A 24,738-nucleotide genomic window follows, 5' to 3' on the forward strand; every position below is an offset into this window, starting at 1 on the left:
GACAGAATGGTGATGGGATTCCTCTGCAGCAGCTTGTCCATCCTGAAAGTATACTGGTGGTGCATTGGCCACACACTGAAACAGCATGGGGAGTGGAGTGTTCAGTTGTAGGGGGAAAGAAGGATTGATTAAAATGTCCACCACCACCCCTTTCTGTCCATGTGAGCCTCCACTGAATCAATTGGCCTTAAGGTGTCCTGCAACAGGAGTGCTGATCCAGATGAAGGACCTAGTTCCCTAGGCCCGGAGGGTGATGCCTTTCTAATCTGAGGAATACTTCAGAAAGCTGTATTTTGTGTGCTGATAACAAACAAAGAACCCAAGTATGCTTTTGTTTCTGCAAAAAGTTACTGCAGTGCCAAGAGACTTAAAACTGGATGTGGAATGAATAGATGTCCTAAATATATTAAAAGTGAAACATGAAGCTGAAGTGTTGCTGTCCAACAAATGCATTGCTAAGTCTGCTATAATTAGAATGTTCCTTAATTAGAGCGCTCACACAATAATATGCTCTTCTTCATTTTGAATTAAGCAGCTATATTCTCTACTAGGAATAAGGGAACCTGCCTTTTACTGATAATTTTTAATGCAGGCAGGAAATAAAGGCTTAATCATAATTCTTGGATAATATGTTCTTCTGTCGTATCATTCACAAACCTCATGTTTGCCACTTGGTGTTCAGTAGTTATATGTTTTCCATTGTAGCAGGCAAATGCTATTACGGTCAGACAGATTACTTGTCTTGCAGGGAAGGGAACCAGATTGAAAACAAGGGTTTATCTCAAGTTTTTCAGTGGATTTTTATTGGATTTTATTATGATTATTAATTTTTAGATTTCATTGCTATATGACTCTACCCTTTCCCTGAAATGCCTGGCATCGCTTCACTCATCATTATTGGTCCTGCATTTTTTGAGCACTTAGGGAACTTCCTTCATTCTTCCTGTTCCATTCCTATAGTCAGACCAGCTTGCTACTCCTTTTGGGGAACACTTGCCCCTTCACGCATCTAACATCTTGACAAATGCCAATGCCAGATCTCCTTCTCAATACTATGCCTCCTTTCCCACCACTTCTGCCGCTGACGTAATTGTTTTATTTGTGGCCTGTTCTTTCCTTTCTGTCCTTTAACATTAGATTCCTCCCTACCCCCGCCAGAGTATCAGGTGATACTAGCCCAAAATGTTACTACAAATAAAAGATCCTTCCTGTCTGCTGCAACAGCAATCATCAAATCCTTGCTGGATGCAGTTATAGCTTCCGTGACACGTGCCTGTCCAACCCCTCCTTAAACAGGAGAGCTCACTGATATGTTCCACTATTGAGCAATTCTCACCACTAGGAAATCTGCTTCCCTAGAATTGCTTTCCATTTGTTTTAGTCCTGCCTTCTGGAGCTACAAGAAAACAAGTCTCCTCCACCTTGCATGAAGCCCTTCAGATATTTGAAGAGCTTAATCTTCTCTTATGTAGGCTAAACATACACAGCTCTTTCAACCATTACCCATAGGACTTGGTATCCAAACCATTAGGACCATCCTCCTCTGGACACACTCTTCTTTGATGATGTGCTTTTTTTATTATGTGGCACCCAGAACAGAAGACAGTACTTCAGATGTGACTCAACTGGAGCAGAATAGAGTAGAACTATTGCTTTCTATGCTCTTTTTTAGTAGCTGCACCACACTGCTGCCTCATGTTCAGCCTGTAACAAAATAAGACACATAGACCCTTTGTATATGTACAGCTGTCAAGCCAAGTCTCCCCCAGCCTGATATTATGCCTATGATTTTACTTTTTTGTATGTATGGATTTTTTTTTTGTATGTTGAACATCTTTTGGTTGCAGGCCAGAGTTCCAGTTTATCAAGATTACTTTGAATGTTCCTTGACTCTGTCCTTTATGGTGTTATATGGTATTAGCTACCCTGTTTCTCATATTTTAAGACATACCCATTAAATAAGCCATAGCAGGATTTTTAAGCATTCAAGGAATATAAGCCATACCCTGAAAATAAGACATAGTGATAGGTGCAGCAGCAATGCCGGCCGCGGCAGGAGGAGGAGGAAAAAAATAAGACATCCCTTGAAAATAAGCCATAGTGTGTTTTTTTGAGGAAAAAATAAATATAAGACGTGTCTTATAATATGAGAAACACGGTATTAGGGGTGTGCACAGGCCCCAAAATTTGTCTTGTATCTCTGGATTAAAAAAAAATCAGTTATGTTTATGAAACACTGTGCTCTGTCTGGTTTGATCTTTGTTTCAGGTTCTGAGCTGCTCTGTATAAAACAATTTAACAGAGACTCTGACAATGGCTTTAACTTCTCCCCTTTGGGCCAAAGTGGATGAAATTTACAGTCACAGGAGCCCCTCTTCAATGGATCAAGGCTGCCAAATCACAGATAAATAAATCTATGAGCCTTTGTAGATGAAATAAAAGGAATTCACTTTCTTCCATAACCCATGGGGAGAGTGGGGGGTTGTCTCTTGCTCTTTCATATCTTAAAATAATTAAGAGATGGCTGAGGTGTGTATTTCCCCCCTTCCTGAGCTTGTTTGATGGGCCTGCAGAGTTCCAGGTTTTTGTTTTTAAGATTAAAAAGCTTAAATTAAGCTTTCAGCTTTTCCCCAAAAAATCAACAACACCAAAAACCTGCTGCTATCCTTTAACAAAATAAATAAACAAATCCAGAGCGCTTTATTCAACATTTTGAATAGTCATACTTCTTGCAAAGCCCATGGACCTAGTGAAACACAGAGATAGAGGAAGACATAGAACCATAAGGTGCACAGACTTACCGGGGGGGGGGACACATTTCGTAGGGGACATGATCTGACTTGAGAGGTTTCTTTACATTTGTACTGATTATCACTTAATGTTGCAATCACGGTATGACGAACATGCATGGCGGTCATGAAGCCTCTAGGGAGATGTATGTGCATGTCTCATGCTCTACCTTTCCTAAGTGGTGATGTGGAGTTCAGGTTAGTCTTCACAGGATAACAGGATAATTTGGTTGACAGGGGACTTGAGACTTACAGTTCCTTTGTCATGATCTTGCAAATCAGGACCTCTAGTATAAATGTACCCTAGTTGTTCAAGATGCCATACAGACAGTAAAGGTTTTGTGAGAAGAGGATCTTACCTAGCGTCCTGTATTTGTAACGTCAATGAAGTCATACTGCAGATTTGACTTGGATCTAGAGGTGTAGTTGTGTGAGTGGAAAATGTTGCTGCTTGTGCAAGATAAGGAATCCAATTTCCACTGATTCTCACTTCTTGCTTCAGGCTGCCTCCCACCAAATTTTCAGGTTGTTCCAGAGACCTCCTTCAGGAACAGCTTTACAAGGGGTGCAACATGTAGGGGAATTGGCAAAAAAGCAAGGTTCCCTCCCTGCACAGAAGTGCATATTGGGGTGCAAACCATTGTTTTGTTTATGTGTTTGCTTAAGACATCTGCTCTCGCAGCCAACATGGTGCTCTCCGATGTGGTGCCCATCAAAGTGGTTATCGCTGCTGTAAAGGCACCAATATGAAATGTACTTGTGTGTGCTGTACATGATCAGTAGTGAAGAAATTCAGCTTATTAAAAATTTAAAAAGAGTTGGATAATACTTCTGTATTCTAAGCCCTTTTACCTATTGTCTTTCAGCTGTAGGTCCAGATTTTTCAAAAAACTTCTTGAAAAGATTAACTTTTGTCAAAGTTGGTGGTGACGCTTCAATCGAGTGTAAACCCAAAGCTTCTCCGAGGCCTTCCTTTACTTGGAAGAAAGGAAAAGAGATCCTAAAAGAGAATGAGAGGTAATCTTTTTTTTGAAACAAATTCTACTGCTTGTGTTTTGTGACTTGCTAATGCTTTTATACCTCTCCCATGAATATTGGTTTGACAATGATAGTTGTGAAAAGCTCAGGTATTTGCTCTTAAGGGAGAAGGAAACCCTATTGATTCCCAAATTCACTGTGCATCACCTGCCTCTTCATATAGTTTAAAGAACAGTATTTTTGTTCTGTCTAGCTTCAAGAGAATAGCTATCAAAATACCATTTTAGAGAATCCTTCAGATCATTGTAATCTGTGAGAGTCCTGGCAAACAGAAATTATTTGAGGATCAACTAGGCAATTGCAGTGTTTAGTCTGTCATTTGCAGTGGCAGGGGAAGAGGGAGGAGGTCTGAGTTAGAGTAGTGACAGCCCTGCAGCATTGTCTAATATTTGCAGCCTGCTATGTTTGGGGGCGGGGGATTGAGGTGATACAGACGAATGTGTAGATGGTACCAATAGTGCAATTAAGGGCTAAAAGCAGGGGGAGGGAGCTAGGGAAATAATTCAGGCTTTCAGCTCTGGATGAAAAGAAAACTTGATTCCAGGTCCATCAGGAGATAGAAAGCTGTCCTGCCAATTTTGAAACAATGCAAGGACAGTCCTGGGAAACAAGTTTTTCAGAGTCCAGGTCAACCCAGGGCCTGGCACTGCTTGGTCACTGAAAATTGAATTGGAGTGTTGTAGGCAGCAATCCTTCTGATTGCAGTGTCCGACTCTTCGTGACCCCATGGACCATAGCAGGCCAGGCACTCCTGTCTTCCACTGCCTCCCGCAGTTTGGTCAAATTCATGTTTATAGCTTTGAGAACACTGTCCAACCATCTCGTCCTCTGTCGTCCCCTTCTCCTAGTGCCCTCAATCTTTCCCAACATCAGGGTCTTTTCCCAAGGATTCTTCTCTTCTCATGAGGTGGCCAAAGTATTGGAGCCTCAGCTTCATGATCTGTCCTTCCAGTGAGCACTCAGGGCTGATTTCCTTAAGAATGGATAGGTTTGATCTTCTTGCAGTCCATGGGACTCTCAAGAGTCTCCTCCATGAGAATAGGATTTGTTTATTTCATTAAATTTATACAGCGCTTGATTGCTAACCTCAAAGTGCTTTACAAAGGATACTGTACCAGATGGGTCTTTGGTCTGATCCAGCAGCACTCTTTTAAAAAAGTAATTCTTCTTTTAAAAAACAACCCCCCAAAAATAAAACAACACACATGCAGTTTTTGGAGAGTCTTACGGTAGGCAAAAGTCTTAGAGAGGTGGCTATTTTGTGGAAGATTTGTCAGTATCTTTTTTGAGATATATGCCGTAATGGGTGATATCTGGACTGAGTGTCTGGAGAAGTAATAGGGTGGATCTTATTAGGCTGCTGGGAATCTTCCTCTGGAGGCTGCCACTGACTACGAAGCAGAACCAAGTGTGATGTTAGATGCTTGCCCAGGAGGCAAAGCCTATCTTGAAAAGGGAGCTTTATTGCTTTAGCTTTCTTACTCTTCCAGTGAAGCAGAGCTACTGTACACTATACCCTTAATGAATAACCTGCCCTGAAGACGTCTCTTACTGGTGCTTGAAAGCTATACAATTGCATTATTAGGAATTTTGCCCTGGGGTACAATTACATTATTGCAGTCATTAAAGATACTTCATCTCCATAATAATGGAAATCCTCTCTTGGAGGCATAACTGCATCAAAGTAAAGCTTAGAAACCTCACTCCAGAAGGTAAATTATGTATTGCCGTGGAATAAGATTCAGATATATATGTTAGAAATTCAACCTCATAAATAAAGCTCCCCGGCAGTCACTGATTCAGGAGTTCTGGGGTTTCAGGAATACCCGGTGCCTAGTATTTACTTTCAAGAGCATATCCTCCCATATGATAACATTTCTCAAACTTATGCAAACCCCTTTCCCAGCAATGATTTAAGGAATTTGGAACAATCCATGATCCATAACCTACATACTTTCCTTCTAGCCCTGAACACCCAGTTTGCATATCTCCCATTGTTCTATTCACACGATATCTCCCAACGTTCTACACACACACACACACACACACCCCTTAATTCTTTAGTCTCTTCCAAATTCTGTCAACTTCACATGACCTTTTAAAATTTGGTTCAAATTCAGTCTTGTCAGTATTGTTAGGGTTAGAAGCAATTGAGTTGCATCAGCAGAAGCTGGCTGAGGGACTTACACATAGAGTCATACCAAGACTTAAACAAATGCTTGGTTTAATGGAGAAAGTAAAAATAACAAAATTAAATTAGGCTTACACAAAACACCCACACAACCAAACCACCCACCAAGAGCACACTGGGAAATCGCCCAGCACAGAGGCAACACACAACACCCCTGATATACCCTGCATCATCAGCTTCACAGCAACACCTGTCAAGCTGCTCCACAGCTGCAGAGCCCCAGTCATTAAATCTTTCCTGACTCTTAAAGGTACAGTGAAACAATAATGACACTTTTACACAATCATTCAACAAGTATGTGATCAGTGTTGTCAGCAACATGGCTTACATATTTCACCTGTCTCGTATGTTTTTATAAATTATATGCATACACCCAAAATATATAATTGTGCTTAAAACACACACTCTCTCACTTTTGGAAATCTTCATGGTGGTGCTCTCCATAAGATGATGCCAAGAACACTCAGAAAACCTGTGTTGGTGGCCACTCCTCATCTTCCTCTAAACCAGGCACCCCCAAACTGTGGCCCTCCAGATGTTTTGGCCTGCAACTCCCATGATTCCTAGCTAACAGGACCAATGGTCGGGGAAGATGGGAATTGTAGTCCAAAACATCTGGAGGGCCAAAGTTTGGGGGTGCCTGCTCTAAATATACTTCCATTGTTGACTTTCCTTTATATTTTGCTTTTCTGCAAATTAAACCCACTTCTGTTCATCCTATTTTCAGTGGCTCTTATGAGGAATTCTTCCTCTTCTTTTTAATATCTTTAAAAAAAAATATGGAAATTGTTGCTAAGCCTGCCCTCTTAGAGGATCCATCTATATAACCGCCAGGAAAGGAAGCTGGATGACAGGTAGCAATTGCCCTTTTAACTTTCAGAAGATTTCTCAGAAGATAAAGAGATTTAAAGCTATCTCTTTAGGACAAGTAGTCTGCACTTTGATTTATACACTGACTGCCTTTGTAAAGGGCTTATCTTCTAATGGGGTGCCTGAGGAATTTGATCTTTGTGAATTTTGATGCACACCTTCCAGACTAATGTGCAAATTGCACTGCCTTATGCACTTCCCAAATGTCCCAATGCAGCTGGTGGCGCAAAATGCATTTCAAAATGCAAAATTCAAATTTTTGAGAGAAATTACATTAGAAAATATGAATTTAAATGCAGATATTCATGCAGATGAACAACAAAAAACAACAAATATTAATGTACACATGTGACAGAACAGGCTTATGGATAAACATATGTGAACAGGACACAGATTGCAAAGACACCAAATTGCCCACCCTTGTGTTCAATCAATATGACTTCCGTGTGGCAAATATAAACCAGTAAATCAATTATCATGCCAGATGTAGTCTTATTTTCATATCAATCTGGTTTAGTGAATATTTGGCGCATACAAGGCACTGCAAAAACCGTTGCTAAAGCGGGCTTAGTTTCAGATAAATTGTCTTTGGATAAATGCAGACAAGTGAAAAGATTGTCTTCATTTACAGAAAGCCCATGCTAAGTCTTGCCTCAACATTAGTCTTGTTACCTCATAATAGTTTCTGTTCAGACCTACAGTGTCCTGTCAGGTATCTCATTTGCCATCAGAAACATTTGCTTCCTCTTCTGTAGGCCAATTTGTTTTCTTGAAACGACAACTGTTCATAATACCCACTCAAAAGAATCTTTTTTCCTAGTGTTCCCAGTGTCTCCTGCCAGATGTATTAATGGGGGTAAAAAAAAAGGTCTGAAAAATGTCTTTCCCATTGTTATTGTTCATATTCAGTTCTTACCCTACTAGCACTTGCTCTCTTTTGTATCCCTGCTCAGTGTGCATATTGTCTGAGTTTGTTAAGGCCCTAAATGACCCCCTATATTTGCAGCAAAGATTATAAAGGTATACTATTACTCAGCTGAACTCGTATAATAGCAACACCTGCAACAATACAAAGACTCTATATAAGAAGGCCTATGTCGTACCTTTGCGGTATGATTTGACCTAGATATGCTAGATGCTCTCAGTAGCTTCATGAGAATTCACTCGCCGCTCCCATTATACCATAGTGCTGACATGCTTCATGGTCTGTAAGTGCTGTTTTCTTGCATAGACCTGGACTGTTTTGAAACGAGACAAGTTACAAATGAAAACCACCCTGAAGGCAACCATTCAGGGCTGATGCCTCCTTTTATTCTCCTTCCATCTGTTTAGTTATTACAAGGCAATAGTGCAAGTTGCTGATTTTGCCTCTTTAGAGACAGAGAGGATTGAAAGAAGGACCTGCTATGAACACCTGCTATTTGAACTTCCAGTGCCAAATCATCTGCACCGTAGAATAGCTCCCTTGGTCTGAATGTGTGGCTTACAGATCTAAGTTCACATGGCAACAATATCAAAATCAGTTTATCATGTAGTACACTTTCTCCTCCCCAACAAATAATGGGAGTTTGGGGTAACCAGGACTATCATGATAACTATGCACATTATTTGTAAACATGACCATTTGAAGCTCCCTGAAAGGGCTAATCCATTAGGCTACCTAATGCAACGTCCCCCAACCTGCAGCCCTCCAGATGTTTCAGATTAATTGTTTTGTAAAAGAGGACATTGATCAGGAAAAAATACATTATTTCTTCAGTTTAATCTATGCTAATGGAATTATACTGGCAGATGTTTCAAATGTAAAGTTTTGGAAGAGAGAAAAGTTCCCTAAAAGGATCGTTGTCCTATATGAATTCTCTTTTTTAAAAAATGTAAGCCTTAGAACAGGGGTCCCCAGACTATGGCCCGGGGGCCACATATGGCTCCCGAGGCTCTTTTATGCGCCCCCCGGGGACCCCGCCGCCCGCTGCCACCACCCGCTCTTACCGGTGCGGCTGCTGACTTCCATCCCGGAAAAGCAACAGAAATAGCTTGTGCGCACGCGCAAGCGTCATTTCCGGTGTACTTCCGGGTCAGAGGAGGCTTCTGCACATGTGCACAAGCTATTTCCAGTGCTTTCCAGGTCGGGAGTGTGCCAGAAATAGTGTTTGTGCATGCGCATGGGCGCGCACAGCCGCATGCTCCCATGCCCCCGCGTGCGCTCCCCCACCCTCCGGCCCACCACGCATTCGGCGCAGTGGGCATCCGGCCCAAAGCCGGGTAAGTTTGGGGACCCCTGACTTAGAATCATAGTATTGTAGAGTTGGAATGGACCTGAGGTTCATCTACTGTAGTATAATCCCCTGCAATGCAGGAATATGCACATAGCCTATATGATGAGCCACCACATTGGCGTTATCAGCACTATGCTCTAAATAACAGAACTAACTGGCATTTATTTGATAGTGCTATTTCTTTCAGGCAAAGAAACGGTCAAATAATGAATAACATGATTTTCATCATTACATCCTGCCTTGATAAAGTGACTAACGGCACCATGTAAATAGCTGTCTGAAGTTTGAAGTCGACTTGCACCATTTGAAATTGTTCTTGGGTGAAAAATTTATGAAATGGTGCACTTTACTTTGTATTTAAATGTGAAATAACTTGAGTGCCACCTATTTCGACTATTTTAGACCAGGAACTACTTAAAATGTTCATAATTACTGTTCTGGTTCGCCAGAAGTGGCTTAGTCATGCTGGCCACATGACCTGGAAAAGGTGTCTGTGGACAAACGTCAGCTCCTTCGGCCAGTAAAGCGAGATGAGCACCGCAACCCCAGAATCGTTCGCAAGTGGACTTAACTGTCAAGGGTCCTTTATCTTTTTTTAACGCCCACTGAATAGACTTTGATTTATTTCTGAGGAAAAAGTCCACTCAGGAACTGGAAATATGAAAATAAAATGATGACCTGAGATGATCCAGGAGGAATCTTTCACAGCTATATGGCTACTCTGGTGCTTCATTCAGCACTAGCATAGATTTGAAGACTGAGGAGCAGTGACAGTCAGGTAAATATAGTTGTTGCCACAGTGCTAGATAAACAATATGGATGTTGCCAGGAAGCAAATTCTGATACAGCGGTACCTCGGGTTACAAACTCCGCTAACCTGGAAGTAGTTGCTCCGGGTTGCAAACTTTGCCCCAGGATGAGAATGGAAATCGCGCGCCAGCGGCGTGGCGGCAGCAGAAGGCCCCATTACTGAAAGCTAGCTAAAGTGGTACCTCAGGTTAAGAACCGTTTCGGGTTAAGAACGGACCTCCAGAACAAATTAAGTTCATAACCTGAGGTACCACTGTATTGCATAGTCACTGTATTTTCTTAGCTATGTTCCGTATGAATATTACTGTACTGTATTAATATTTGCCAGGCAGTAGAATATCTGTGGTTCACATGCACATGTATAACAGGATGTGAATAACACAAAAGTTCACGTGAACAAGTCTTACAAATATAAAGGAAGAGAGGATGTAAATCATAGGTATTTTGTGGAGATGTAGTTGTGAATTATTTTTTTCTGAGCTCTCTTCTTCATTAGAACAAGAAGACAATCAATTTACATTCAAGGCTTAGCTCTGAGAAGTTCACGTAATGAGTTTTAAATGCTAGGCAATAATTATATGCCTTAAGAAAAGTATGTTAGGGAGGTGGAATGGTGGAAGAGACATTTCTAAAGACCTTTTCTAATTCTGCTCTTATGTTTTGGATGAACTTTTCATATGTATATGTTTTGCAGAGATTTAAAATGTCTCTCTAGATATTTAAGATCTGTGTAAATATCAATTACTAGTGAAGTGGGTAATTTGTTGTTTTACAATGAGCAGATTTAGTTGAAACTAAGGAGGGGGGAAATCTTATTTTCTCAAAAGATTGTGCCTTTGGGCTTCTATTCAAATAGCATCAGCTAGAACAAATAAGCTGAGAGTGCATTTACTGCTTGTATTCTAATCTCACAAAATGGGCCTAAATGGGTTTCTGTAAGCACTTTATTCACGCAGAAAAATCTGTATTATATTTTTCTCATTCTAAAAAATAATAATCTTTTAGTTGAGTTTCTCAGAGGTTTTAGTTGTGATGAGTGTATGTTCTTCTGATTACCTGCTGAAAGTACTTGCTTTCCAATGGCAAAGTTGTTAACACCCGTACAAAACTAGAATGTTGTTGCTTATGTGGCATTGTGTGTTTGTAGCCTTTCTTTATAACTCCAAATAATGCAGTTGGCTTTTTTGTGCCTCCAGTTACAATTATCCCTGCATAGAAACAGGCATAATAATATCTAAATTCCCTAAGGTGTGACTCAGTCATTTATGGAATATTAATTGCACATCTGTAGAAATTGTTTTATTATTTTACATTTCTAGAGTGCTTCTATTTCTTTTTTAAAAAATAACTCGTACTTTTTGTAGTTTGTTTTTATCTTGTTGTACGCCACTTTGACATTTTCAGGCAGTGATTTGGTTTTATCAAATAAATAATCTCAATAAACTCCAAACAGAGATAATTCTGAGATGATCATATGAAATACACTTTCCCTTTGCGTGTGGCTGGCTGCAGGAATGAGCTTTTGGGTGAAAAGAAATAGATATTGGATACTGGGAGAAAAATAAATAATGGCCACTTACCCAGTTACTGGGTGAGAGGCAGTTGTGGCTTGTCATGGCAGAGCCTTGGCTCCAGAGATCAAAATGTCTCTCCATCCTTCAGGCGGCTGTTGGGGATTTCCCCTGGCTGGCCACAAAGGAGGGTGGGATACTCCACCGTCCCCTAGTTTTGCATCGGCCAGATGATCCGGCTATATAGGCCTTCTGCGCCTGAGTTTGGAATCACAGTCGGCCAAAGAACAAAGCAGATGCAAATTTTCCAGAAGCTCAAGCGAAGAGGAGTGTCAAGGGACAACCAGGAAATAAAGAAATAGTGCTTAACTCAAAAGTAGGCTACTAAAATGTTATTTTTATGTGCCCCACTTTATGACAGATGTGCTTCTCTGCACATTTTTGAAGTGGAAGTGGTTTGAGAAGGGTGACAACTAAAATCTATGCAGAAGTGCAGTGCAACTTGAGGCAGAGCCATAGCTCCATGGTAGAGCAATCTGCTTTCTATGCAGAAGGTCCCAGGTTCTCGATTCTCAGGGAAGAGAACTCTCTCTCTCTGAAGTGATGGAGAGAGTTGGATGGGCCAATGTTCTGACTCACTGTACGTCAGCTTCTTATTTTCTTGTGTTCCTATGCATGATCATGCCAGGATATTTTACAGCTTTGCTCCATTTCCCCCTATTTGATCTTCCAGACACAATTCAAAGTGTCAGCCATGACCTTTAAAGTCCTAAATGGCTTTGCTTAAGGACTCTCTCCCTTCGCAGTCATTAAGATTAACAACAACAACAAAAAGTTAATCCTCCTGTTGCCAAATAAGTGTGTCTCGCACAGGACTTTGTCCAAGTTGTAGCTCTATAGATATTGGTTTAGTCTCCAGAGTTCATGCCAATTCTGGCTGGCAAAGAGTAAAACAATACCTTTAAGCCCCCTGTGTACACAGAGACTTCTAATCTCTGCAGTGTTGAAGTTTATAGCCAGAAACACTGCTGAGGTTTATGACACTGATAGGTGGAGGTGTCATGCTAGGTGTTTCCAGGGGTCTTGTTTGCAAAGCTCTGCTCTCTGTTTCAGGCCATTAGTAGCACTATGTCTCAAAATTACTGTTTTTCTGTCTCAGTTTCTGGAGAAAAGTGAAGGAAGAACAGCATAGATAAATCCTGTAGGGATAATGGCAACAATATCTACTTTGTAAGGCCTTGGCCTTATGGACTTGTTGGACAAAGTTTGGACATGACAACAGTGGTCAGTGAAAGGGCACTTAAAGAGTTGGTTTCCGCAAAATGAGTTTGTTTTCATTTGTTTTTTAAATTGCCTGAACAAAGACAACAGGGCTGCTATATGTTTCCCCACCCCTTAACAGTATCCACTTATTTTCCTTTGGGGTTCCCAGTGTCATTTGACCTGTTTTTTTTATACCTTTGTTATCAGTAGCCTGTGAAAACAATATATCTGCAGTTAGTTGTTCCTCCTACGTAACCTAGAGATATTTTTATACAGGTTTGACCTCAATAATCTTGTAACTACAGGGAGATCATTAATAACTATAAATACTTCCCCTTAGCCCTTTCAAGATGATGTTCCACCAGTTTCACGCTTGCCTTGAAGATGTGAAATTGTACTTTAGAGGGAAAGTTCAAATGAAGATCAAGCATAGCATTCCTGTGTACACAAATGTTAATAAACACTATTATGGAGCATATTCACTTGGACAACTCTTAATGCAAAAGAAGTAGCTGAAAGAAGTACACTTTCAGTAGAACAAATGGTGTGTTTTCTTTTCTGGTACTTCGTAGCATTTGTAACCTGCCCCAAACCTAGTGTGTGCCTATCTCAGACTTGGTTATAAGGTCCCTGGTGAGAATATTGGAAATAGGTTGAAGGCAGCAATTTGCTTCTTCGAATGAAGTACATTTAACATTCTGTATGAGATTAATATTAAGAATTAGCTATGAACTAGTGAGACGAAAAAATCTAATTGCCCATTTTTCAAATGCAATAGGCTAAATGCAGCTCAGTGTGATTGCCAATTATAAAGACCTCCTGAAGTTTCATTTGATTTTAACTTTGTTCTTCTCCTGTGGATGTGGTGCATTCCCAGAGCCAGCTTCCTTCCAACCACACAGGATTCCATCCACCTCTGAGTTTTCTAAGCAATTTACATCTTACAAAATTGAATCGCTCTTCCGAGCGATTGTGACTCACAGTTCCTAATTATACAAGGTCACTTCTTCCCTTTAGATTGTCATTTATGATCATTCCTTGTGAAAGTGGATCCCCCTGTAATAATTATATTTTTGTATCCTATATCAAAATTAATCCCATCCCTTTCTGAAATGGATGAAAAGTTTGTGTGTGTGTTTGGAGGGAGGGGGTGTTCAGCAGAGGAAGGACTTAGTTCCAAAGTGAAGGCATAGCAAAATGTATGTGCTTCCTGATCGCTAGATATCACCATGGAAGGTGTTCTTTGTTTGCTTGCAGACATGGGAGCCATGTTTCAGTTTTGCACATAATAAACCTATTCATTTCAATCCAGGACACTTGAAAATGAAGTAGAAGCTGCACATACATTTGTGATCTACAGTGCTCTTCTGACATAACTGGTAATATGATGTCAGTTCCAAAGTGAGGATCACTTCCTAAGTGGGTAAGGTAGAACTGTGGCTAGAATTTGGGCTGCAGTCCCATCTGTACCCACATACCAAGGAATAAGCCCATTATCTCAATAGAACTCCTACATAAATGTGTTGCTAGTCTGGAACTGCTTTATCTAACAGGCAAGCACACCTGTTGCAGTTGATAGCCCAGACCAGGCATCCCCAAACTTCGGCCCTTCAGATGTTTTGGGCTACAATCCCCATCATCCCTGACCACTGGTCCTATTAGCTAGGGATCATGGGAGTTGTAGGCCAAAACATCTGGAGGGCCGCAGTTTGGGGATGCCTGACCCAGACACATCACCATTTGCCCTGATGGGACTCACGGCAGAGTGGAGATTAATATGAGAATGGCTAATGTTGTGCATGTGACGTCAGGCCGTCACATCAGGCCCCCTCAAGCTTCTTGAGGAGACTGCACCTCTGTCTGTGAGTGCGGTGGGACTCAGAGAAGGGCCTCCCCTCCAAGATCCCAAAACACAGGCAGATTTGTAGGAGGGAATATGGTCTTTCCTATATGGACCCTTGATGCAGGGGATTTCCATAAGAAGGAAGATTCCTGACTGGAAAGCCATGGCTGCCTCTCTTGGAGTCGATATGAATAATCTACATAATCAGTTCTTAAACTTTGTATTGTGTATCATTGTATAGTGTTGCTTTCTGAGGGGTGGGTGAGTGGTTGGCTAGTACATTTTCTTGCATTGCAGTTACCACATGAGATTCTGCTTGAAGTTTAAAATCCAGATCTTTCTGCACTAAGGTGCATTCATAAAGGTAAAGGTAAAGGGACCCCTGACCATTAGGTCCAGTCGTGACCGACTCTGGGGTTGCGCGCTCATCTCGCATTATTGGCCGAGGGAGCCAGCGTATAGCTTCCAGGTCATGTGGCCAGCATGACAAAGCCGCTTCTGGCAAACCAGAGCAGCACATAGAAACACCGTTTACCTTCCCGCTGTAGCGGTTCCTATTTATCTACTTGCATTTTGACGTGCTTTCGAACTGCTAGGTTGGCAGGAGCTGTGAAATATACTCGGAGTCGAGAGTGAATTTCATGCTCTTTATTCAGCTCATATTCATCAAGGAGAAGAAGAGAAGACGAATGGCTCTTTTCCCAAAACCATCTGCTTATATACATTATTTACACAATGGGCCTTGCGTGATTGGCTACTTCAGGGCTACACCTGTGGGCCAATTATATTGTGGATTGACTTCTGCCTGCAGCCTGATTGGCTGCTCCTACAGGCCAATCAGGTAGCAGATTCACTTCTGCCAGCCGCCTGATTGGCTGCTCCAGCAGGCCAATCAGGTTGCGGATTCACTTCCACCTGGAGTTGGATTGGGTAGCTCCCGCTGATTCTGAATCCTATTGTTCTAGGATTCAGCTCAGTACATAACAAGCTGGGACCAAGCAACGGGAGCTCACCCCGTCACAGGGATTCGAAACCGCCGACCTTTTGATCAGCAAGCCCTAGGCTCAGTGGTTTAACCACAGCGCCACCTGGTGCATTCATAGAGTGAAGTAAAGGGGGAGCTATGCTTAAGGAGCAGCTGGAGCAGAATGCAGACAAGAGTCCAGTTTAAGTTCTGCATGTTCTGAAAATATTTCTGCTGTGTTTTTTTAATTATCTGTCATTTCTATGGATTTTAGAATCAGTTGTGTGTAAATCAGTATAGTGCAGCTGGTTCCATGACAGACCTATATACTTCCTCAGAGACCCAATTACTTTAAAGGGGGGAAACAGTTAGATGGGATAAACTTAGGACAGGCATCGGCCAACTCGGCTCTCCAGATGTTTTGGGACTACAACTCCCACCATCCCTAGCTAACAGGACCAGTGGTCAGGAATGATGGGAGTTGTAGTCCCAAAACATCTGGAAAGCCGAGTTTGCCTATGCCTGACTTAGGACACGCATGCCCTGAAATACTTTCAGATGCCAAGATGTTGCATGTGGGGTAGTATTCAATTTAATATTGTTGTTGTTTAGTTGTTTTGTTGTATCCGACTCTTCGTGACCCCATGCACCAGAGCACGCCAGGCACTCACTCCTGTCTTCCACTGCTTCCTGCAGTTTGGTCAGACTCATGTTGGTGGCTTCGGGAACACTGTCCAGCCATCTTGTCCCCTGTTGTCCCCTTCTCCTTGTGCCCTCCATCTTTCCCAACATCAGGGTCTTTTCCAGGGAGTCTTCTCTTCTCATGAGGTGGCCAAAGTATTTAACATTACTCAGATGCATTAATTTCAATGGGTATACTCTGATTAAAACTAAGGTGAATACCATCCACTATTTCCCCTGATAATTGATGACATTGTGTAGTATCATCATCATTATGTAATACTGTTAGATACCACATTTGGATTCAGCCTATATTGATTTCATGTGCTGGGCACTATGTACCTAATCTCATTCCAGTTTTGAAAGCACGAGTAAAATTCTTGCGCACAGGTAATATTTAAAGTGAACAAAAGGCTTAGATTTATTACTCCCTAAATCACTGGTAATTTATTTATAATAATTAGAATTGCATCTTTCATTCTCCACTTCCCTTAAATATTTGTCATTATAAAGCATTTACGTTCATTCAAGATTAATCTCTTGAGCAAAAAAGTTTCATCAGCTCCTGCAGACATATTAGTCATTAGAGCATATTACCTGGTTGATTTCACAGCTGTCTCCAGATTGTTTGCCAGTCACTGAATCAGCTTCTGTAGTAGGAAAAAAATAACTGTCCATTATCTGTTGAGATTACACAAAATGATCTGTTAAACATTGGCATTTCCCCATATTATGCTTATGTGTTTTTTTAAAGAAACAGCAAATGGTATCAATGGTAAACAGCTGTAAGGACCATTATATCGGCAAGTACAGCTAACCTGTGTTTTCTTGCAGAATACAGATTGTTTATTGGTAGATACTCAGTGCACCCCCTTTTCAACATCTTGTTATATAAGCCATTGCCGAAAAGCTTATAGATTGCATTTCTTTAACTTTTTGCTTTAAGATATCTTGCTACCCATGAAAGAAAACATTAAGAAGCTTTCCTGGGATTTTTTTTTTTAATGCTTAGCTAAGCATGAAATATTTCTGACTTGTACGCTTAATCAACAATCAGAATCTGTAAGATCTGCTTGCAGCTAGCAAATTGATGTATTCATAATATCAAGTAGGTAGCAGCATAATTTATTATGTTGCTGATATTTAGCTTCAGCACAATAATGTTTCCATCTGGAGATGTAGGCCGCAGGTGTCCTTCCAGATGTTGTTGGATATACAAATAATACCAATAAAAATAGGCCACCATCAGTTCACATTGCAGATATAGGGACCATCAGTACACAAATCTTAAATTAAACATATAAGTTAATATAAGTCCTCCAGACGTCCAAATGGGTATCCACACACAATTGATGCCTGTATGGAACATGTTTGAATGTAGCTACGGTCCCCAGAACATTGTATAATAGACGGTGTGTATTTATAAGGGACTTATACTTTAAGCTATATACCAATTTCTAGGTTTCTCTCCCTGCAAAAAAAAAAGAGGCATCTGATTCTCCTTCCAGCAGGAACCTGAATTGTTTCCCTGTTCATAAGGGAGAGATACCAGTAGAGGGAATAAAAATGAGAATGCCCTGTTCAGATCCAGCTTTCTTCTAGCCTCTCACTCTTGTCTGGAGTTTGCTAGTTGCATTGAATTTCCTCCACCATTACCTATGAGAAAGTACCATTCTCAGGGGAGGGAGGAGAATGAATTGGATGAGCTCTCCCTCCCCACTTTCCCTCTGCAAAGTAGAATGGGCAATTTCACTGAAGAAAACCGTTTGTGTGAGTTAAATGTGATGTATCTGCTTCTAAGCCACCCCAAAGTTCTATAAATTCTATATCTCTCTCCATCACCCTTGGGTCTGAGTCACCAGGATGCTGTCATTAGATGTTAGGAACATCTATCCAAGTACATGTGTTCCGAATTCAGGTGACAGAAATAAGACTATTTCTAATCTGGTTGAAGGCTAATTTACAAGATTGCAGGCTTACACGATATAGCTCTGATGTTGGCAGAAGAATACCCATTAGCTTTTATCAGTCCAGGTGACAACAGATGTTGCGCTTACTAACATATGCAGTGCTATCACGCAGAGCTAATTTTTATAAGGGATGCTTACTTTTATAACTTACAAAGGAAGTAGGATTTACAAATTATTTCAGCACTAATTTGCACATTTATAGCAAAACTAATTTTTTTGCACTATTATAAATATGGTGTTTGAATGGTGCTTCAATTTATTTGTTAAAATAAATTTACCTAATTTATTTATTTAGACAAATTCTTAACCTCCCCTTCACCGTACAAAACCAAGGTGGGTTGCAACGACATAATATACTGTACAGTTATAAAAAACGGATGAAACTGTCAGTTATAAAATAGGGTAAAACTGTTGCAGACAGAACAGAACAATTCAAACCCAGAAAAACACCCGCAAAATTCTCAAAGAGTAAAGAGGTGAGTCTTCAGCTTATGGAGAAAGCTATAGGATGAAGATGCTAGACTGTGGAACGGGTGCTGCTTGCTTTTTGATATAATAGGTCTTCAAGGTGGATTGCAAACCTTGTATCCAAAAACAATAATAAATTAAGGGTTGCCTTAATCAACTATTTGAAAACTAGAAGTGAAAGTGGAGCAAGCTTCTGATAGGAGAGAGCTGCACAGTTTTGGCTGCTTTCAAAATGGTTCTGTTCTAGGTTATCTGATGGCTGTGGAACCCATAGTAGAAGCTCTAAGATCTTTAAATCAATGCTAGGGATATGTTGTTGGAGTACAAGTAAGTACAGTGGTACTTCGGTTTATGAACACAATTGGTTCCGGAAGTCTGTTCATAAACTGAAGCGAACTTTCCCATTGAAAGTAATGGAAAGTGGATTAATCCGTTCCAGATGGGTCCACGGAGAACTTAAACTGAAGCGTTCATAAACTGAAGCATGGGTGTAATTGGTTCCGGAAGTCTGTTCATAAACTGAAGCGTTCATAAACTGAAGCGAACTTTCCCATTGAAAGTAATGGAAAATGAATTAATCCGTTCCAGATGGGTCAGCGGCGTTCATACACCGAAAATTCATAAACCGAGGTGTTCATAAACCGAGGTTCCACTGTACATTGTTGCATGCACAAAATGAGATCTGATCGCACAGATCTCTGTTCCACCTGCATGCTACTGCACCCCCTAAACCTGCTCCAAAGTGTTGGGAGAACCTCCATATCAGGTTTAGGGGTGCACAGGGAGCACACAAGTGGGAAGGAGAGGGGGGGAATTCTCATTGTGTGAGCAGACCTCATTCCATGCAAGCATACCCCACTTATCGCTACATCAAATTCTACCCTATACCTCCCATCATTTCTGACCTTTGATCATCTGGAGGGCCACAGATAGCCCACTCCTGTCTTAAATTATAAAGGCAATTCTTAAGATACCCTAGGCCCAGATGGTTTTGTCGGAACCATGGGATGGAAAGTCAGCTGGAGAGGCCCCAGCTGGAGCGTCTCCCTTCCAGCCTTGCCGCTGCGGAGTTCCATCAGTCATCCTCCTCGGACATGCATCTGCAACTCATTCTGCTGTACATGAGCAGACGTTACTCAGCAGAGTGAACACACAACAGATCTGGCTCGAGGCGTGGATAGTAGGCTACGTTTATTGTACATAAATCAGGACAAAGAAAACATGGCTTCTCTCCTTGTCGTTCTTCTCGGAGAGAGAGAACACTAAAGCAATACAGAGTGGATGTACCACTCACGAATCTCCAACAATATGTGCTGGAATGTAAACAGACATGTGACATGTAACAATCCCACACATCTGCAGCGCGTGAGGAATGGAATTCCCAACAGGATTAGGACTTTAAAGAACAAACCAGATTCAGGCCCAGAAACCAACTTGAAGCCAATGAAGTTTTTTTCAAAACTGACATACGGTATGTTCCCTGTGGACACATTATGAACCAGTTGTAGCTTCTGATAACTTTCTAAAGGAGTGCCACATAGAGTTGTGTCTTGTGCAACCACAGTATTTGAGCAACAGGAGATTCCAATTATGCCTGTACTTACTGAGGGTTCAATTTCCTTGGAACAAAGATCAAAGTAGACCAGCAGCAAAGCATATGCCCGCACTGCCCGGGGCAGATGCACGGAGTGCACACCCAAGGGGTCGGGGGGGGTGCCCTGCTGGTCTACCACAGTCCAGAGTAGGAGAGGGGTGGGGAAGCTGCTCCCCACTCTCCTTGACTGGGTGAAACCTGATCTGGTGCCAGATCCGCTGCAGCCAGGCGTGCCTTGCCGCAGCCAAAGAGAGCTGCTCTCTACCACCAGGTCAGATATGATCCAGTGGTGGAGCTGCTGTGGCCGGGCTTGAGGTGCACTGCGGCCAAGAAGGTTGGGCGGCGGTGCCGCTGCCCATTCTCCTGCTTTTCTCAGGACTGACCCAGGGGTGGAGCTGCGACCAGGCACGAGCGCCCAGCTAAGGCTCAGCTTCTTCTCGCTTGGGACCAAGCTCCGATGAAGGAGCCTGTTTGTACCCCCTCACAAAATCGCCTCTGAGGCCACAGTCCCCATGGACCCCCTCCATGCTATGCCTCTGATGGAGACTGCTGTGTATGTATTTATACATATACATACAACTTCAGCTCACAGTATTAACGTCTCAACAGATCTTGCTTTCCCATTGAGTTTCCAGGGAAGCCCCAACCTCACAGCCTTGGGTCTAGCAGAGAGCAGACATGTCTCTGTGTATCCAACTTCTAGCATCAGTTAGCTCATACACACAACTCTGCTATACCTCGCCCTACACCTTGGCTGTTCCATTCTAGGATGGTGCGGCATCCAGCCAGGTGAGATGAGAAATGGCCAACCCATTCATGGGCGTAGGCAGGGGGGCAGGAGGGGGCAGCTGCCCCCCCTAGAAGCAAAAAATTATTGTATTTTACAGACCATAACCAGCACTTTTCCCCTCCAAAAACTGAAGTGGAAAGGGCTTTGCTTTAGGGAGAGCAGCTCTCCACTTGCTGGGGGGGGGGCGGGAACACAGCTGTAACAAAAACACATCAAATAAATAAAGCAAAGTGGCTACCAGTACTTAAGCAGTTAAGACAATGGAGCAGAAAATCCCTTCAGGCAAGGTTTGATAGCTGACCAATTCACCCTATTGTTCTTCAGTGGTAGTTGTTAATGAGCATTCAGGGATCGCATTAAGAGTTCTATTGGCGATTTAATGAGGGTGCATTGACTAAGGTGGCTCTGCAAGGCTAAAAGGAAATGAATAAGAAAAGGGGGGGCTGTCGCTTTTGATAGACACAGTGATGTTTATAAAAAGCAGAGGTGTTCCAGTCTGCCCCTCCTCCTGCATCTGTATACTGTAAATCAGGGGTGGCCACCTCCCAAGAGACTCTGATCTACTCACAGAGTTAAAAACTGGGAGTGATCTACCCCCTTTTGGGGGGGTTCAGGTCAAAGCTGTTGAGTTTTTTTAAGGAAGGGAAGCCCTGTTTTTTTGAGTTTAGGTCAAACTTGTTGAGCTTCTTTTAGGAGGAAGGGAGGCCCATTTTTGTTTAGGGCTTCAGGTCATAGTTCAGCTTTTTTTTTAGGGAGGAGGAAAATTTTGGGTGAGCTTTTTTTAGGGGTGCCAGTGATCTAGCAGTGATCTACCACAGACATCCAGTGATCTACTGGTAGATCACAGTCTACCTGTTGGACGTGCCTGCTGTAAATCAAGCAGAGAGAAAGCTGCTTGCAAGGCTCCTGTACAGGCGTACCAGTATCTTCCTCTTGCTGCAGAATTCCAGCATCACAGCGTCACCCAGAGGCACCCACAAATGTGAGTTATCCCTCTCTCTATTTCTTCCTTCCTTCCTTCCCTCCCTCTTCCGTCCTTAATAAAATACGGGGGGGGGCAGATAAGCCCCACATAGAAAGCCCATCAACATGGGGGGGTGACTCTTTGAAATACAGTATTTACCAGTAATTGGGGGGGGCGGCACCTAGGCCTCTAGGAGTTGGCTGCTATGCCTAGGACAATTCAAGAAAGCAGATTGATGCATATGCTATGGTAATATATTAATAGAATCATGGAATTGTAGTCGGAAGGGACCACAAGGGTCATCTAGTCCAACCCCCTGCAATGCAGGATCTTTTTCCCAAGGTGGGGCTTGAACCCACGACATGGTTGAAATATTATGCTGATATGCAGCAACACCTCGGAGCTGTTGTGACTGCGGCCATGCCTTCCTTCGCCCTCGTCCGCCCTGCCACCCCCTCTCGCCTGCCCGACCCTCCCGTCCTCTTACTGCAGAGTTCCAGCATCACAGCATCACCCAGAGGCACCCACAAATATGAGTTATCCCTCTCTCTATTTCTTCCTTCCTTCCCTCTTCCATCCTTAATGAAATACGGGGGGGGCAGAAAAGCCCCACATAGAAAGCCCATCAACATGGGGGGGGGGTGTGACTCTTTAAAATACAGTACAGTCGTACCTCGGGTTGCGAACACCTCGGGTTACGAACAACCCGGGTTACGAACTTCGCAAACCCGGAAGTATTTTCGCCGTGCGCGCGTGCGCAGAAGCGGCGCATGCTTTTGCGCATGCGCAAAGCGCAAAAATAGCGGAAATAGCGCTTTGCGCATGCGCAAAGCAGCGGTTCGGGCCCTTTTCGGGTTACGAACTTTTCGGGTTACGAACTGCGACCCGGAGTTCATATGCTATGGCTATATATCAATAGAATCATGGAATTGTAGTCGGAAGGGACCACAACGGTCATCTAGTCCAACCCCCTGCAATGCAGGAATTTTTTCCTAAGGTGGGGCTTGAACCCACAACATGGTTGAAATATTATGTTGATATGCAGCAACGCCTTGGAGCCGTCGTGTCTGCGGCCGTGCCTTGCCTCGCCCTCGCCCGCCCTGTCACCCCCTCTCGCCTGCCCGACCCTCCCGTCCTCTCCAGCCAAGCAGGGAAGCCGCCGATGCTGCCAGCCCCAGAAGCACAAGGTGGCCGCTGCCGCCGCCACGATATCATCAGGCCAGCTGGCCCTGTAGCCCCGCCCACGTTCCCACTTCGGGGCCCCGCCCCTGAACGACCATGGCTTGCCCCCCCCCCTAGTTTTGATCCTGGCTACGCCCCTGAACCCATTTGTCTCTATGGCAATGGGAGCTCCCTCTTTTAAGATGTGTATGACAGGTATTTAACTGAGTTGCTAAGGGCCATTAACAGGTTTGACTGGTTCAGCAAACTTCCTCCTATAGATTCTAGCCCCCCATACACAAGTTTGGCAGGGAATGACAGGTATCATTCAAACTGACCACCACCCAAGCCCATAACCATATGTTAAAGTAATCTAGTCTGAATGTCATCAAAGAATGCATAACTGTGGCTAGACCCTTCCTTGTCTACAGGAAAAGACTAGCTGTCCCTTAGGTGGGTTTGTGTTCTTCAAAAAAAACCTTATTATATACTTAAGGTTTTTTCTTTTTAACTGCACACTCGCAGTAAACAGGTCAAAGTAAAATTTTTGAAAGTGAACTATAGGTCAAAGACAATAAAGAATAGATCAAAGTCAATTTAAGTTTAAAAGCATGGCGTGAAAGTAGTCTTTATAGATCTATGGAAGTTTATGGGTGAAGTGAATTACTGACCCAACTTTAAGATTGCTTCATGAAATCATTTGTGTAGATGCTTATGGGTGATAAATCCTAACGCCAAGTCACCTTACCATTTACGTTACCGACTGACCAATCTCTACAGATGCTTTGTGTATTCCATTTTGCAAATGGCAAAACAGAAAGTGATGAACCATCAACAAATGCTTTCATGCATTACATTTTTCAAAGACAAAAACAGCTCCTTTGCTCAGCAGTCTAAAGGAAGTGTTTTTGAAGTGTTTATGTTTTTAAAATTGAAACCAATCATAATTATACGAAGTCAGATTCAGCAACACAGATCTCTAGAACTGAGGTGCCTGGCAGTTTTTGAAGGCCTAGACATAAAAAGCTTTACTTTTAATAAAGGAGAGTTTCCATTTATCTCTAAACTCAGATGCGTTCTTCATCTCTGTGGGTCTGTTCACAGCAAAGATCAACAGCTGCTGTATGTTGCAGATAATGTAATACATGGAAGATAAGATGACCTATCTCTATAGGGACGTAGCAATGCCTTTTATCACCTTTATTTTTTCCCAGTGTAAAATTACCTCCTGCTCTCCTTTATTGCTGATAAAAACTTACAGTATGACTAAAAATCATCCCAGTTGTAGCTCATTTGTGATAGCCCAAGTAGTATTAGCGGATTTACATCATTAGATTATATCGAGTATTGTCAAAATACACAGATATTAGCAGACAATATTCAATAGTAGATTAATGACTAATATAAGTGAACATTAACACATTTTGACTATGGAGCCTGGATAAGCTTTATTATATTTAATTCAAAAGAAAAAGGGTTTCTGATGGCTTCTTTGCATATTACAATAATACAATGACAACCAAATGCCCAATCAATTTCTTCCATATCATCTAAG

The 24,738-nt window shown here is 42.3% G+C and overlaps 1 protein-coding gene across 1 annotated transcript in view; it reads left to right on the plus strand.

The window, feature by feature from the left end:
* Positions 1-24,738, plus strand: part of LOC118080810 (contactin-4) — a 532,292-nt gene that overhangs the window by 445,959 nt on the left and 61,595 nt on the right. The window contains exon 13 of the mRNA XM_035106605.2: positions 3,656-3,806. Within this exon, the coding sequence (XP_034962496.2) occupies positions 3,656-3,806 (151 nt within the window). The remainder of the gene's footprint in view (positions 1-3,655; positions 3,807-24,738) is intronic.

This window comes from Zootoca vivipara, chromosome 2 (genome assembly GCF_963506605.1).
Source record: "Zootoca vivipara chromosome 2, rZooViv1.1, whole genome shotgun sequence".
In the NCBI taxonomy this organism is placed as follows: domain Eukaryota; kingdom Metazoa; phylum Chordata; class Lepidosauria; order Squamata; family Lacertidae; genus Zootoca; species Zootoca vivipara.